Here is a 16,730-nt window from a genome sequence, read left to right as displayed (position 1 = left end):
GAAGAAGGACAACAACTGTGACTGGAAGACAGCTCTAGATTGGGCACTGATGGCAAAGAACTCTATGCACAATGTGCATGGTTATAGTCCCTACCAGTTAGTGTTTGGGCAGAACCCAAATCTGCCCTCAGTCCTCACTAATAAGCCTCCAGCTCTGGAAACAAGTATGAGTACTTGGATAGCTAAACAAATCACCACACTACATGCAATGAGAAAAGCATTCACAGAAGCCGAATGCTCGGAGAGAATTAGAAGAGCCCTTCGTAAGCAATTGCGGCCCGTTCATGACAGATATAAACGGGGGACAAAGTGTATTATAAGCGAGTAGATTGTAATGAGTGGAAAGGTCCAGGTGTAGTCATAGGCCAAGATAATGTGGTTGTATTTGTCAGGCATGGTGGAACCTATGTTCGAGTGCATCAGTCTAGACTAAGAAAGGTGGATGACCCACAAACAAAACTGGAGGAGACAGAAAGGGAACAAATGAAAACAAATGAATATCCCACAGTAACGCCAGCAGCAGATCTCAGTGACACTGAAAGTGAAAATGAGGAAATAACACCAGCTAATGATGAACGTCTTAATGCTGAAGATGACAGTTAACATTCTACATCAGTGCTACCTGAAGGGGATAATCTTGATCAATCCCACACGCCAAAAACCCGCTCATCCATGAGCTGTGAAGGTCTAAGACTGAAAACAGGCCAAATAGTTAAATACACAGATAATCAAAGTGGACAAATCCATACTGGGAAAATCCTCAGCCAAGCAGGAAAGGCAACCAGTAAACACAAAAACTGGTACAATTTGCAGTACAGTGAGCCTGAGGAAAATGCTGGCACAACTACATCAGTCAATCTAGGACAAATGGACAATGTTCAGGTGATTCCATCCAAACATGCTAAGTTGAGCACTGACTCCAATGAAGATGATATATTGATAGTACATGATGATCTCTCTATGCCGGCAAAAAATACAGAACTCAGCACCTGGAAGAGAAATAACGTCTATGAAGAAGTGAAAGATGAAGGCCAGAAGTGCATCTCCACGAGGTGGGTGTGCACACTTAAAGAAACAGCTGCTGGAGTTGTACATAAGGCTAGACTAGTTGCGAGAGGCTTTGAAATAAACACTCAAGACCTTCCCAAAGACTCACCTACATGTGCCTCAGAGTCTCTAAAAATGATCAAGGCAGTCATATGTCAAAATAAATGGCAGCTAAACTCCATGGACATTAAAGCAGCCTTTTTACAAGGTGAAGAGTTAAACAGAGATATTTACATTCGCCCACCACAAGAAGTGCAGAAAAAAGGAACCATATGGAAGTTGAAAAAAATGTGTTTATGGCCTAACAGATGCTTCTTTATTCTGGTATAATAGGGTGAAAGACACCATGCAACAATTGGGAGCTACAGTGTCAAAGGTAGATCCAGCAGTATTTTACTGGCTGGATGATTCCTGCAAGGTGATGGGAATTCTTGCATCACATGTGGATGACTTTATTTGGGGTGGTACAGATGCATTCACCATAAACATCATTCCTCAGTTGAAAGCTGCCTTTCAAGTTGGACGGGAAGAACATGACAGTTTCAGCTACGTTGGAATAGTAGTACATTCTAAGGAGGATGAAATACAAGTACAACAAGGAACGTACATAAAAAAATCTGCAACCTATCCCAGTGGACTCCACCTGAGTAACACAGCGTGAAGCTTCATTGACAGACGTTGAGATGGACATGCTAAAATCAAAGATTGGACAAATATTGTGGGTTGCCAGGCAAAGCAGACCTGACATAATATATGACATATCCATCTTGGCATCTAACACAAAGCATGCTACTGTTCAGACCCTGCATTGTGCAAATAAACTTATCAGAAAACTGAAATCAGAAGAGGTCATCTTGAGGTTCCAGTACTTAGGAAAAAACAGTTCTGTTAAATTGGTGGTGTACAGTGATTCCTCAATGGGAAATCTTCCGGACAGTGGCACACAGGGTGGACATTTCATCATGTTTATGGGAGAAAATGGAAAATTTTCACCTATATTTTGGCAGTCAAAACGAATCAGGAGAGTTGTATGGAGTACCTTAGCAGGAGAGACTTTGGCACTTGCAGATGAAGTTGACAGTGCAGTTTTCCTCGCAACACTATACTCTGAGATTACCACTGGTGACTGCTCATGCATCAATGTGCCTATTGTGTGTAACAGACAATCATTCCCTTCTCGATGCTCTCAAATCTACAAAATCTGTCACCGAAAAGAGACTGCGCCTAGAAATCAGCAGTATGAAGGAGCTTATACACTCTGGAACCATTCAGCAGATCTTGTGGTCAACCACCAAAGAGCAGCTAGCTAACTGCTTGACAAAAAAGGGGGCATCTGGACTTGGCCTTCTGAAAGCTCTCAGCACAGGTGTTTGCCATCTAAAGGGCTGAATGGATTTGACAATGATTAGCTTATGTTCTAAACTTGAACAGTTTTCTTCTTAAAAGAAAAAAAGGGAGATTGTTAAGTTATGTTTTGTTTACTGCGCATGTGCGAAGAGCACCTTTTTTGGGTTAGCGCGTTTTTCTGGGAGCTGATTGAGTCTGGCATCCTATGGGAATAGGATCTGCCGTGTTGAATGTTATGGAGCAATAAATTGTTTTATTGTCAAGAACCATTGCAGTTATAGAGTTAAAAGCTTGGGGCCTCAGAAATCATAAACCCGCCCCTGGGCCTGGACTGGATGGGGGTGGGGGTGGGGGGAGATGCCATTCTTCTCACCACATTTGTACAGAGTGGTTATCCAAGTTACCTTAGACTTTGTCAGTTCAGTCAAACCAGTCTGGCCATTCTCTGTTGCCCTCTATCATCAACAAGACATTTCATCCGCAGAACTGCCACTCACTGGATGTTTTTTGCTTTTGGCACCATTCTGAGTAAATTCTAAAGACTGTTGTGTGTGAAAATCCCAGGAGATCAGCAGTTACAGAAATACTCAAACCAGCCAATCTGGCACTAACACTCAAACATGCGATTATCTAATCAGCCAATCGTGTGGCAGAAGTACAGTGCATAAAATCATGCAGATACGGGTCAGGAGCTTCAGTTAATATTCACATCAACCATCAGAATGGGGAAAAATGTGATCTCAGTGATTTCGATTGTGGCATGATTGTTGGTGCCAGATGGGCTGGTTGGAGTATTTCTGATTTTTGAGTATGCTGATTTTATCTGTTTTTTGGAACATCAAAGGCCTGATCACCATTCACTTGAATTGCATGGACCTACAGAGCTGAGATATTCTTCTAATAGTCTTTGTGTTCAGCAGAATAAAGAAAGTCATACACATCTGGGATGGAATGAGGGGGAGTAAATGATGAGAAAGTTTTCATTTTTGGGTGACATATCCCTTTAACATGAACTAACATGGAACAATACTTTTACAGCATTTATTAACTGTAGTATATGTTAATTTCAATTGACACCAATACATTTTAAAAATCAAAAGTTGTATTTGTTAACATTAATGCACTTTGAACTAACATTTAACAACATTAACAAAGATTTATAAATGCTATAAACAACATATTGTTAATTCTTTATTCATTAAAACCTAATGCATTAACAAATGGAACCTTATTGTAAAGTGTTACCATTGTGTTTGTGTATACTGTATTGTTTAAGTTTTGTTTTGATACAGTTATGTCTGTTGTTGCTTGTAAAGCGCTTTGAGCTTGGCAAAAGTGCTATATAAATTTAACTTATTATTATTATTATTATTAAAGACTGGCTGATGCAAAATGATCCTGCTTATTACACAGCTACTAACCAAATAAATAACTAAATGGACATGACATTTATATTTGATTTGAAATAAAGAGAGCGAAAAGGCATTTGTACATTAATTAGGTGATTACTGATGTTGTTTGGTAACACTCCAATGGTTATGGCTCAGCTCATGAATATTAAGAGCCCAGCCTTCACTGTAATAGATTTGGTAAATTCACCTCCAAAACACTGCTGCAAATAAAAATGTGTTGAATTTAAGATGCCATTGTGATTAAGTCCAAAGACAAGGTGTCCAATCGGTTGGAAATTGGTTGTTTTAGACAACAGTTAATTATACAATTATAAAGCGGTCATTATTCAAAAATATTTGACCATGGAATGCTGTGATTGACCAATAAGAATTACACATTCCTGAGAACTGTGTAACACTAAAGAATAACAGCTTCTTACCATTCCTCCCCATCCATCATCATCACTGGCTTTCTTTCTCCATCCACCTCGACTCATACTGAAGGACCTGAAAGACAATATTTGTTGAAATGGGTCACAAATGCATATGTGCAAATAACTGAAAACAGGACACATATAAATGTCACAGTCTCCTTGATCATGTTTGTCTTCACATTTCTTCCTGGCACTCTAACACAAGCATGCATAAAGTGCAAACACAATGTTTCTAAACGGTCTATACCAAACACGCATTGCCTTCCCACTGAAATGGAACATCAAAATGTCTGTTTTAATATTCTGTTTCTTGGTTCCTTGCTCTACTTCTCTGATACTTTCTGTAATACAAAAACACAAAGCACTACAGCAGGACACTAAGGCTGCTGTAAGCTCTACATAAAGCACTTGTTTAAATTTATCATCTCAGTCTGATCCCATGCACTATACCAGTTAAGATATCTGTGGGAGCGCCAGAGACGAAGAGGATAAAGAGGCTGCTAACGGGTATAAAACGAATTAAATAAGTAAACATGCAAATACATGACGTGAATCGTGACAATCAGACGCTGTGTGAAGCGACAGAGACTGTTTGAGCGATCATGAGCACTTTTAGCTTAACTCTCTTTAACATGAGTTCTCTTGGTGTCAATCAAACATGCGGCTCTCCAGCTGCTCTCAATATCTCATCAGTCTCTCATCTCAGCGCTATTCTGCGAGGATCCCAATTTAAATCAGATTAATATTAGTCACAATACCACTCATAACAGATGTAACTGTTTAACCTTCAATAACGGCACCACGTCTTCACGCATTTGCTTAATAATTAGTGATTTGTGTTACAAGACGCCAAAGACAGTAAACAAATCATAGATATTAATGATTTCTCACTGGAGCAGTTTTAGAGCTTGTAATGGATATATTTTTCTTATTTTTAGAAGTATCTCTGCTGTGTGTGATGCTCTCATGGTTTTTACTGGTTGCCAGTATGTCACAATGACCTTTTGATATTGAGATTTACATTTATGCATTTGGCAGATGCTTTTATCCAAAGCAACTTACAGTGCCCTTATTACAGGGACAATCCCCCTGGAGCAACCTGGTGTTAAGTGCCTTGCTCAAGGACACAATGGTGGTGGCTGTGGGGATCGAACCAACAACCTTTTGCTTACCAGTTCAGTGCTTTAGTCCACTACTTAGCAATTCACAATTAATGTAATTATTACTCTTTCATTCTTTCTTGTCTGTTGCTTAAACAAAAAAACAAAAAAATTGGCAATCGGTATCAGAATCGGCCCATTTGCTTGTTAAAAAAAAAATAAAAAAAAATAAAAATAAAAATAATCGGCAATCGGAATCGGCCATGAAAAATCAAGATCGGTGCATCCCTAGTGCATTGTAAAACATTCAACTTCAGTTTTGTCAGATGAACTAAATTTTAAAAGTTTATTGAAATATCTAATGTACAATAAGTTACATTCAGAAGTCAGATTACTTAAAACAATCAATAAAGTCAACTTTTATGCCATTCAAGTCAGAGCAAATTACTTTTTTAAACAGTGAGCATATACAATGTCAAGTTCTGTGGAGTAGGTAAAACTTACAGGATTTTGAGCATGCTCAGTTTGATCACTGATGCCCAGTCAGGAGGTCAAATTCTTATACTATATTAAGAATAAGGTCAGTTATTAAGTTGAATTAAACTTTTTAATTTGGACCAACTACTTGGTACTTTGGTGAGGCTGATATATGATCTTATGTAGAAATGTAGATCTACTTAATAATATATTTTTATACCAAGAATACTGAAAATGATGGTCAGGTGTACTTAAAAGTACAAGTTTACCGAACTTAATATTAATATTTTTAAGGTTGCTGAATGTATTGTATCGAGTTCATGGAACTTACGTCATCCTGAATTGTTAAGTTGGTACTAACTAATTTGCATGAAGTTGAGTAAACTTAAACATGCTCTGCAGCTGGTTGCTTTACTTAAGTTTACTCACCCTTTTATTTTTTTTACAGTATACACATGATTTTAGTGTGATAAAATCACATACAAACCTTTTCTGTGTAAAGTTATAGCAAATTTTACAACTTCATTACCATGATGATGTAATTTCAATAAACCCTAAAACAACTGTAAAAATGACGATTTAAACAACTTTACAGCTCAAATAATAAATGAGTTTTAACAGAAGAATTAATGCAAGTGCTTTTATAAAATTATAGGCTTCAGATGTCTGTGTTTAACCCTCCAAAAATTGGCCTCATTCGCTTCCATTGTAAGTGCCTCAATGTAACCCAGATTTTTATTTTATTTTTAAAGAAAAGAGGAACGAGTCAAAAATTTATTTTTGAGGTAATCAACATTATGCCACAAATGCTGTCAATTTAGCTTAGCTTGTATTGAACCCGGAACATTCCTTTAATTACATATGTTTGGAGACGCCATTACTCAATTCAATTGAGGGAACTGAATCGAGTAATGGCATCTCCAAAACTTATGTAATTAAGTTCAATTAACCTGGTGTTCATATAGAATGAACTTAACTATTTAGGCTAAGTTAACCAGATGGAAGTAGACTTAAGTCAGATTTGCTATTTAAATATTGTTGTTTCTACTGTTGTTAATCAGTTTAATTGAACTGATTCAATTTTAAGTAAAACAATAGCACAGCTCAAATAAAGATCATAACTGATTTTAGGTTAGTAATTAAGAAAACTTAATTCACCAAGAAATGCATTATACCTGCAGTTTCACTGCACATGCATAAAGAGAGTCAACAGGGTCCAACTTGACCAAATGGGACACTGATCACCCTAATGGTGACATCACACAAAACAACTATCAGCAACAAAACAACATAAATAATACCAAAAAAGAGCTAAAACTTCTATAAATTCTTAATTACAACTATTTAAAGCTACACTATGTAACTTTTGGCCCTCTAGCAGTTAAAAAATAAAACTGCATGTGCCTTGCAGAAGAACATTGTTTTGGTAATGACACAAGTTGTGGTTCGGCTCTACTCCTCTGCGCGGATGAATGTGGTTCGAGGCACCAGTGTACACATGGATACTGGACATTTTATCAGAACGAATGGACAAATAAATAACAAAAGAAAGGAAAAGATGGCTATCTGAAAACATAATATCTGAGCAAATAAGTGCCATATCTTATGCTGTTGTTTTGACTTATTGGAAACATTGATGTTTTGAAATAAATGACGTTACAAAAGTTAGGCAACGTTCGTTAACATTAGACAAAACCATTTAGTCTGATAAGGTCAAACGTTGTAAATTTTTATAACTGCAGGATATTCTTGCCAAATAGACCACGGTAGTAACTAATTTATAGATTGTCATTGTTACCAATCAGTGGTCAACGTCATTTCAAGACTTGCATGTCCTTGGCAAGCCTGGGATTAAATGATTTATTTATTTAAATTATTGCCGTTATAAAGAAAAATACACACGTGTGCTAGCAAGTGAAAAGTTCTGCACCAATTACAGTATAATTATAGTATTTCACTACACACAGACATGCTTACACGTTACATTATACATAAACCATATCAATAAAATACCTTACCTGTTGAGTAAGAAAAAAGCCATTACTGGGTCGCTTTTAAAGAGCACCTATTATGGTTTTTAAACGTGCCTAATTTTGTTTTAAAGGTCAATAGATTTACATGCATCCAAGGTCAAAAAAACACTTTAATTTGCTCATAATTTAAATTGCAGCAATTACGTAGGTTAGTACAGGAAGTAAGTCCGGAATTACTATCGAATCGTTTCTGATGTTCAGAATCAGTTCTTTCTCTTGGGAGTCAATAACTCCATTTGTCGTGCTCTTTGATTTTTGAAACTTTGCAGACTTTTTTACATTCATAAACAGCTATATAACACACTATATGAAAGGTAATATTTGAAAAAGCATAATAGGTGCTCTTTAAATCCTTTCAGATCTCAGAGATGTTGCCACCTCTAAAAAGCCATGCCGATGTTGGTTTGGGTTTTATTACGGACTCTGTCGCTGTCCCTTTTTGCTTGTAGACTCTGCTCTGTTCAGGGTTTCTTTGTTTTATTCCCCAGAGGTTTGCCGTTTTGAACAGCTGCGGCCCGTGCATTTTAAGTCTAGGACTTCAGTGTGATTCATGCCATTAAGAAAACACAGTTTCACAATGAATAAGATGCTGTATGCATCATACATTACGTGGCAGTTAACTAATATATAATACCAATTGAAATAAAAAAATAAAAAAAGTCCACGCACGAAAGCCAGAAGCAAGGTGGTCTAATACCAAGAAAAAGCGCTCTAATAATATTTGCGATTTTAATTTTGCTTGCAATAAATTTTGTTTCGTCAGGGTACACGGTTACTATTCAAAACTTGATCTGACACTGAATGCTCAAGCAGCCTAATTTATACTTAGAAAACTCTTGATGTTGCTATAACAATGCAAAAAGCACTTACCAATTTGCTTAAAGTGAAAATCCATAAGGATCTCTTTCTCAACAGCAATAACAGCAGTGATGACAGCCGACACGTCAGCAAGATCTCGCGCTCTTCGCTTTCAAATTACGTACATCACTTAAAGCATGACCACACCCACAAGAATAAATAAATCAATCTGACTGGCTGATGAATCTGACAATCTGCCTTTAGATGCCTATTCGCTTACACTGATGAGGGATTCTGCAGAAATTCTGAAGGCCTGACGGGGTGGAGCTCAGACTCACGTGCTGTTTTGGCTAAGGAGCATGGCTTCGGGCATGCGATTTGTGAAATAGTTGTCACACTTTGCTTGTAAGCATCCAGGAATAAATTCTGATTGGATCTGATTGTTTTTTGCTATTCGTTTGTAGATTAATTAGGAGTGGAAAGCGATTTAAAATACAAAGGCAAAAAGGTCAATGAGAATGAAAGGATGAAAAAAATATTTATTTATTAGGCATGTTACCCCAGCAGAGAAGGCTTTGCTGGCCCTGAGAAATTGCCACTGGTTTTGAATGATCCATGGTAAATTTTTCTCGTTCATTGTCACGACAAAATTTCAGCTTCATGCTACTTCCACATCATACACGCGCTACAGTAGCCGGAGCTTATTTTCTCTGTATATGGATATGGCATGAACATGCATGGGCGAATGATGTACGTATGCAATTTCCAGCGAAATCCGTCCTGACAGCTCTAAAATATAAATCATTATTAGAATTTTATCAAAGTGTATTTGGGTAAAGACATTGTTTGGAAGATGGATTTTTGTTGCACTCTCTCATTAATAACATTTTGTTATTTTTTAACAAAAAAAAAAAAAAAAAGTTATACAGTGTAGCTTTAAATGCCCACATAACTTCCCTTTGGCCAAGGATACATAATTAAATAATTCAAGTGCAAAGCATTAAGGGTATTTCCCATAGCCTCAATTTTGTACTCAAACGTTTGAGTTAAAAACTTAAACCTTGGGGGCTGGGTATCTCAGTGGTAAAAGACGCTGGCTACCACCCCTGGAGTTCGCTAGTTCGAATCTCAGGGTGTGCTGAGGGCCCAGTTGCTAGGGAGGGTAGAGTCACATGGGGTAACCTCCTCGTGGTCGCTATAATGTGGTTAGTTCTCGGTGGGGCGCATGGTGAGTTGAGCGTGGATGCCGCGGTGGATGGGGTGAAGCCTCCACATGCGCTATGTCTCCATGGCGACGCGCTCAACAAGCCACGTGATAAGATGCGTGGGTTGATGGTCTCAGACGCGGAGGCAGCTGGGATTCGTCCTCCGCCACCCGGATTGAGGCAAATCACTACACGACCATGAGGACTTAAAAGCACATTGGGAATTGGGCATTCCAAATTGGGAGAAAAAGGGGAAAAAAATAAAAATAAAAAAGTCTACAGATTTTTAAGATAAGTTAAATTAACTTAAATATATGAGTTATGAACCCAAAACCTGACATTTAAAATAACTTGATATTTCCAGTAATGACAACTTAAGGGTTTACAGTGTATACCAATGATTTATGACAGAGCAACCCATGCTAAAGGAAAACCACATGCGAAGGTAACCACTAGTGGCTGACCGATTTATCGGTATCAATTTACCGATTTATCGGTCGGCTGATATTATTGGCCGATATTAGCCTTTCACTGATATATTGGTATCAGCGTATATGTTTACCAATATACGCAGATATGAAAACTTTTTTCAGAACATATAATGCAGAAAACAATGCTTGAATTGGTGTCATAACATAGTTTGTCCAGCAGAGCACGCTCCGACTCCATTGTTTACAGAGATGAGCTGACGGTGGCTCTGCAGACAGGGCGGAGTTAAGCGGAGTCTTCTCGGTAAGTTGTTAACTAGTTTGTGAAATACATACTGGAAAGTTAAGAAACAATATTTCCATAATTTTCCCTTTTCAATATAACTAATATAACGTTAACCCTGTCCCTGACAACCATGTCACTCATGTTTATCACATCTGTTTGCTGTGTTAGCCAGCTGTAGTTTGTCAGTGCAGTCAGTAATGTAGCAGATTGAAAGGTAAACATCAGAGCATCTTTTTGCAGCTCAGCAGACAACGGTGCGGTGGTGAATTGTGTCTGTTGAGTGTTGATTTCACGCTATGTTGTTACCTAGTTGGTGAGATGCAATGCTGGAAAGTAAATAAACAAGATCCATCTTTTACTCTCCGTGACAACGAGCTTATAGCTAACTAGCTAAACAAGTAGCTACTTTCATTGCTTGTCAGCTGAGTGGAAGCCAATGTGTAAACATGTATTCACCAAACTGTTTTCGCAGTTTGGTACCCCCTTCAACCGAACAATTCCAGTCATTGCATTTACAAAATATACTATTTAAAAGTTCCCCCTGAACTTGTATAGCAGAACATGGTGTAACACCGCTGCCACTGTTTATCTCTTGACTCTGTGTAAATGCTTCTTGTTTTACAACCTGCCCCTAATTGACTGGTAGTATTAAAATAGTCAGCATTTGACTGATATTAAACAGTAATACTGATGTTTATTTAGCCTTAATTTTAATGGTCAGCAACTGACTGATACCAAACAGTACTACTGATGTTTATTTAGCTGTTTATTTTATTTATTCTTTATTTTAATGGTCAGCATTTGACTGAACATACAGTACTGATGTTTATTTAGCTATTTATTGTATTTTTTATTTATTCTTTATTTTCTCAGTGTTCTTTTCTAGAATTGGTTGACAATGTATAATAATAATGTCAAATATTCTTTGATAAAAATATTTAAGTACCTTTGCATAGTCATATCAGCGCAAAATCGGTGCACAATCCACATAGAAAAGGTCTGTTTTCATTCCATTTCAAAAATTAGCTATATCGGCCACCATATCGGTAATCGGTGAATTTCCCCCTCTAAAATCAGTATCGGTCTCAAAAATCCCATATCGGTCGGGCTCTAATTAAAGATACACAGAACTGAAAATATATTTAGAGGAAAATACAAATATTTGCATTTCTAACGTTTTTCTATAAAAATATTAAAACAGTTGGCTGCATGCACATACTTTGGTGGCTGTTTCATGTTTTCACGTTTGTAACGGCTGAACAGTCAACATAAACTTCAATGACATAAATGAACTTAAAACAACATAAAACAGAGACACACACAACGCGGCCGCGTGCGTCTCTCTCTCTTTCTCGAACTGGTGACTCTGGCTCCCCATTATCTCACTCTCCCACTGATCAGCTGATTCAGCGCCGGCAGTGCACCATCACAGCCCAGCCGCGCCCACCTCCTCGTCACACTGTTCCATCTACAGTAAGAAATTATTTTCCGATATTGACGTTTGAAGATTGCATTAGAGCGTTGGTCACTCAAAAATCAAACTTTGTATAAATAAAGCTTTGCTTGAAGAAAAATATGCGTCTTGTGTTTTTTTTAGTTTCAAGTTGTTCACCACTTACAGTTTATTATTGTTATTGTTATTGTTAATGATTAATCAATTTTCATTCATCAATGTTAACGATAGTCGATTACGAAAACTTCTTAAATTCTGCAAACCTAGTCCAGATCTATTAAATTATTTAAAAATACATTACAAATGCAATTCACACAAAACAATGAATTGATGAACATGTTTTCAATTACTGTGTTCACAGTAATTTTGATTTAAAGGAATAGTCCACCCAAAAATGAAAATTCTCTCATGATTGACTCACCTTTAAGCCATCACAGATGTGTATGTCTTTCCTTCTTCAGCAAAACCGAAATGAAGATTTTTATAAGCACATTTCAGCTCTGTATATACATACAATGAAAATGAATGGGTGCCAGCTGTTTGACGGACCAAAAGTCATATTTAGGCAGCATAAAAGTACTCCACACAACTCCAGTCGATCAATTAATGTCTTCTAAAGCAAATCAATAGGTTTATGTAAGAAACAAACAGATAATTAAAACGTTTTTAACTTTAAATCAATACTTCTGGCCAGCGCTGGGATGCCGTTTCGAATAACTCAACTCTCACGTGACTTTCGTTCCTTTGTTGTAAACAAAGTGCACACTTCCGACTTCTCATGTGAATGCGCCATCACGCTTAAGTCACGCGACAGCACCATTGTGTGCCAACTGCTAGAAGGAAGTGTTTTTTAAAAGTTACTGAAGTTTTAATTATTGATTTATTTTTTACACAAACCTATCGATTTGTTTCAGAAGACATTAATTGATCGACTGGAGTCGTGTGGATTACTTTTATGCTGCCTAATTATGACTTTTGGGCCATCAAATAGCTGGCACCCATTCACTTCCATTGTATGGACATACAGAGCTGAAATGTGCTTATAAAAATCTTCATTTCGGTTCTGCTGAAGAAGGAAAGACACATCTGTAATGGCTTAAAGGTGAGTCAATCATGAGAGAATTTTCATTTTTGGTTGAACTATTCCTTTAAAGAAAAAAAACTGTCATGTGGTGTAACCATTCGGAGACAGTAGAAAAAAAAATCAGTCTCATTAAAAGCTGAAAAAATAAATGTTGGCATGAGTAGTGCAGAATAGTGGTCAACCAATATGTCGCAGAGGCCGATAAATCATCCGATATTCTGACTTTTTTAATTATCGGCTGATCAATTTTCCTGTTTGGCCGATTTGTTTCTTGAGGGCAACGAAAATCGACTGCTTGCATGTGAAGTGACTGAGACATGTAAACGACCAGTCACGGTTCGTTTTGCTGTTACGTGCCATTGTACTACTACAATAATAGACCGGTGTGCAACACAGTGTCATTTAAACGGTCCGTATATCAAAGCTGCGGCAGATGTGTTTGAGCTCATAATGTTAAAGTGCTTGCCTGTTTCATTCTCCTTCTTTCTCCTCAACAGTTCCCTGTAACTTTTAACTGTCTTGTCTAATGATAAAAGGCAAATATCAATAAAATTAATATCATATACCATCTGCAAATATACACTTATCTCATTTAAACAGATGTTATAAACCAACCTCACACAACTTCAGGAGATCCAGCATCCTGTGGAACACTCATTTATCTTCCTCTTAAGCACATATTCTAACGGTCTCTCCTCAACAGTTCCCTGTCACTTTAAACTTTCGTTTCTAATGATAAAAGTCAAATATCAGTACAACTATTATATACCATTTGCAAATATGCAGATATCTTGTTTAAACAGATGTGATTCACGAACCTCATGAAAATCCAGCGTTTTTTTCCCATCGAGCGCTCATCTAATATCTTCCCCTGAAGCGATTATTCTATCAGCCAGAATCAAAACAAGCTTTTGAGTAATTTTCGATATTCAGCCTATGTTCTACATCTAGACAATCATGCGTGTCTCTCTAAAAGTGCAAGCAGTTCGGCTTTCTCAGACTGTATGAAGTTGTTAACGTTAGCTGATTTGCTAATGATTAGGCTACCCAGTCAGCTCGGTCCGGGTCTGGACTGCAAGACATCATCACGATGGTTGCACCCTCTCATCGTCTCTACTGTGCAGCATGACAAAACAACAGTGCTGTGTACACCAGATCTGATCTTTCTGCACTGTATTCTTGAATATTTTTCTTTAGCACAGAACATGCTTCATTTATGCCCTATCCCACTCTGCATGCATTGCCTCTTTTCCCAGGCATGCGAGTAGACATGAGGCGCCTCATAAGTTAACGCGGTTCCAGAGCGCCTTTAGACCATTACGTTTTTTCCTTCTAAATTTTGCTTTATATAATCAGCATGTAAAGAGCCTTTAATAATAAACAGATCTCTGTTCTAATTTTGTGAAATTAATCAGATGCCATCATCTCTGGCATGGATGACAAGGAAAGACAATGAAATTACTAGTTTGTAGCCAAGTCTTTCTCACTTTAATGAAAATATAAAAATGGTCCATTCAGACTTTAAAATTGTCTAAATTTTCTCTCATGGGATACACCTGAACCCCCATACAGTATCATTCCTCAGTCACAAGGGCTTCTATGCCCCCATGCTTGCTATCTGAATGTAATGAAATATAAAAATAATTTGAATGTAAAAATGATATGCTGTCATTATGCTTCAAAATGAACAGATGATCTTTTAACATTCATGTCCAACTGCACTCGATTGATAATCTCTATAAAATATTTCAATATTTTGGTAGAAGAGACACCACTCAGACGCCACTGCTTTGGCAATCTCTGGGTCCCCAATGCAGTTTTGTAGACTATTTTGACTGTTTAGGGTTTTTTTTCCCCTTCTTTTCTTCTGCCAACTTGGAAATAAAAAATAAAAAATAAAATAAAAAGCGCAATGTTCAAATGTGAATGTATATCGTGATAAATATCAATATTGAATGATATGAAAAAGAATATCGTTACAATATTTTTGGCCATAACGCCCAGCCCTATCTATTTCACAAATTATGACGGTCACTCCATGACAATCCAAGCAGGCGATCCAGGCCATTTAAATTGTCAGGAGATTGCTGCTGGCGCTGGATCCGCATGAGCATGTGAGTGCAACTTCAAGGTAAAAGCGCTTCACGTGTGCTAGAAGTAAATGCCATGTTCATGATGCACTGTATGTGCAATTGGTTTGATTCTGTATTTTTGGAGAAACTGAGATTGCTAACGTGGACATGCCATCCATGGTGTGTCCTGTTATTTCCTTCTTCCTAATATATTAACAATTTCTTCATGTGCAAATAAATTACTAAAATTTGATGACTAAACAGAAATCTAAATAAACTGCTATCTACCATTTAAAATATAAAATTATTTTTTAAGATTCTTTTTTTACAAAGTTAAAGTTTTATGTGAAATTGAGTAAATATAGTGCTAAATAAGGGTTTATTAGTTGTTGTTTTTTTTTTTAGCAATTTTATGTTTATGTTACATACTATATTTAATTGTGTGATATATCGGCATTGTATTGGCCTCCCTGCTCTCTGGATATCAGCATCGGCCATTAAAAAACCCATATCGATCGATCACTACAGCTCAGTCAAGACCACACGGAATAGACCTTTTAACACGAACTATAATACTCAACCTTAAAGTCATACATGTTTATTTAACAAAATAAGTTTAACACATCGGCCGCTAGGAGTGTATAAGCTGGGACATGTCTGACCATGTCCCATGTGAATGAGTGTTCACGCTCTGGACTGTCTTAAGACAGCACGCGAGATAATAATGTGCAAAAACACTGGGAAATGGAAATCCAGATCAGATAATTAGTAAAAGTGCAACCGATAGAAGAAGTGATAAGACACGGAGGAAAAGTGACATTTCGGGCATAATAAACTGAATTCTAATCAACCTTTGCAACAGTGTTGCAGAAGTGCAGCAGCACCAGTCAGATTGATTAGTTCAATACAGAACAAAATAGTAGTGTCAACCTGCGCGAGATCTGTGGTATCTTTATTTTTTAATGAAACATTTGAAAACTGACATTGTTACTCACCAATTATCCCCCTTCTTTACAGATGTATTTTGTTCAATCTAAAGCGCCTTTGTTTCCGCTCTTGGGTTGCGTTCTCCCCTTTTGCGTCAATTTTGAAAGATTACTAACAGAGACTTCGTGCATACTGGGCCCTTTCCATATCAACATGCTCCAGTGAATGCACGATTTACTCCTTTTACCCTTCATCCATATACCTCCACAGCTAACCGCATGCTCACTGTCTCGTCTCTACCAGATTTTCTGCTTGTTTTCCGCGGAAGATCCTCCTCCTCTCGGCCGGGGTCACAGTGACAGCGTTACCTCCGCCTGTATCTCACAGCGGCATCTAGCGGAAAATCACGTTAGGGGCCGTTTACACCGAACTCGCGCTTAAAAAAAATCGGCGCAGCGCCACAAAGACAGGTGTGTCGAAACACGTTTTTAACTGCTTAAGTTATATATATTTTTTTCTATAACACGGCGCCTCAAAAACGCGGCGCTCCTGCGCGAGATGCTAAAAAAAAAAAAAAAAAAAAAAAAAAAAAACAGCAGGTCGCGGCGCAACGGCAAACGTCCGTCTTGCGCATGTTTACGTAGAAAA

The 16,730-nt window shown here is 37.5% G+C and overlaps 1 protein-coding gene across 1 annotated transcript in view; it reads right to left on the bottom strand.

Annotated features, from left to right (window-relative positions):
- LOC127447528 (DNA repair protein REV1-like) overlaps positions 1–16,408 on the bottom strand; it is a 67,768-nt gene extending 51,360 nt beyond the window's left edge. Inside the window, exons 1-2 of the mRNA XM_051709469.1 lie at positions 16,151–16,408; positions 4,226–4,292 (exon numbers count right to left, since the gene is read on the bottom strand). Of these exons, the coding sequence (XP_051565429.1) occupies positions 4,226–4,282 (57 nt within the window). The 5' untranslated portion in view covers positions 4,283–4,292; positions 16,151–16,408. The remainder of the gene's footprint in view (positions 1–4,225; positions 4,293–16,150) is intronic.
- Between the last annotated feature and the right edge of the window lie 322 nt (positions 16,409–16,730).

The sequence above is a fragment of the Myxocyprinus asiaticus genome, chromosome 10 (assembly GCF_019703515.2).
Source record: "Myxocyprinus asiaticus isolate MX2 ecotype Aquarium Trade chromosome 10, UBuf_Myxa_2, whole genome shotgun sequence".
In the NCBI taxonomy this organism is placed as follows: Eukaryota; Metazoa; Chordata; class Actinopteri; order Cypriniformes; family Catostomidae; genus Myxocyprinus; species Myxocyprinus asiaticus.
The sequence above is the reverse complement of the archived record's forward strand: the minus strand, read 5'-3'. Positions and strand labels throughout refer to the sequence as shown.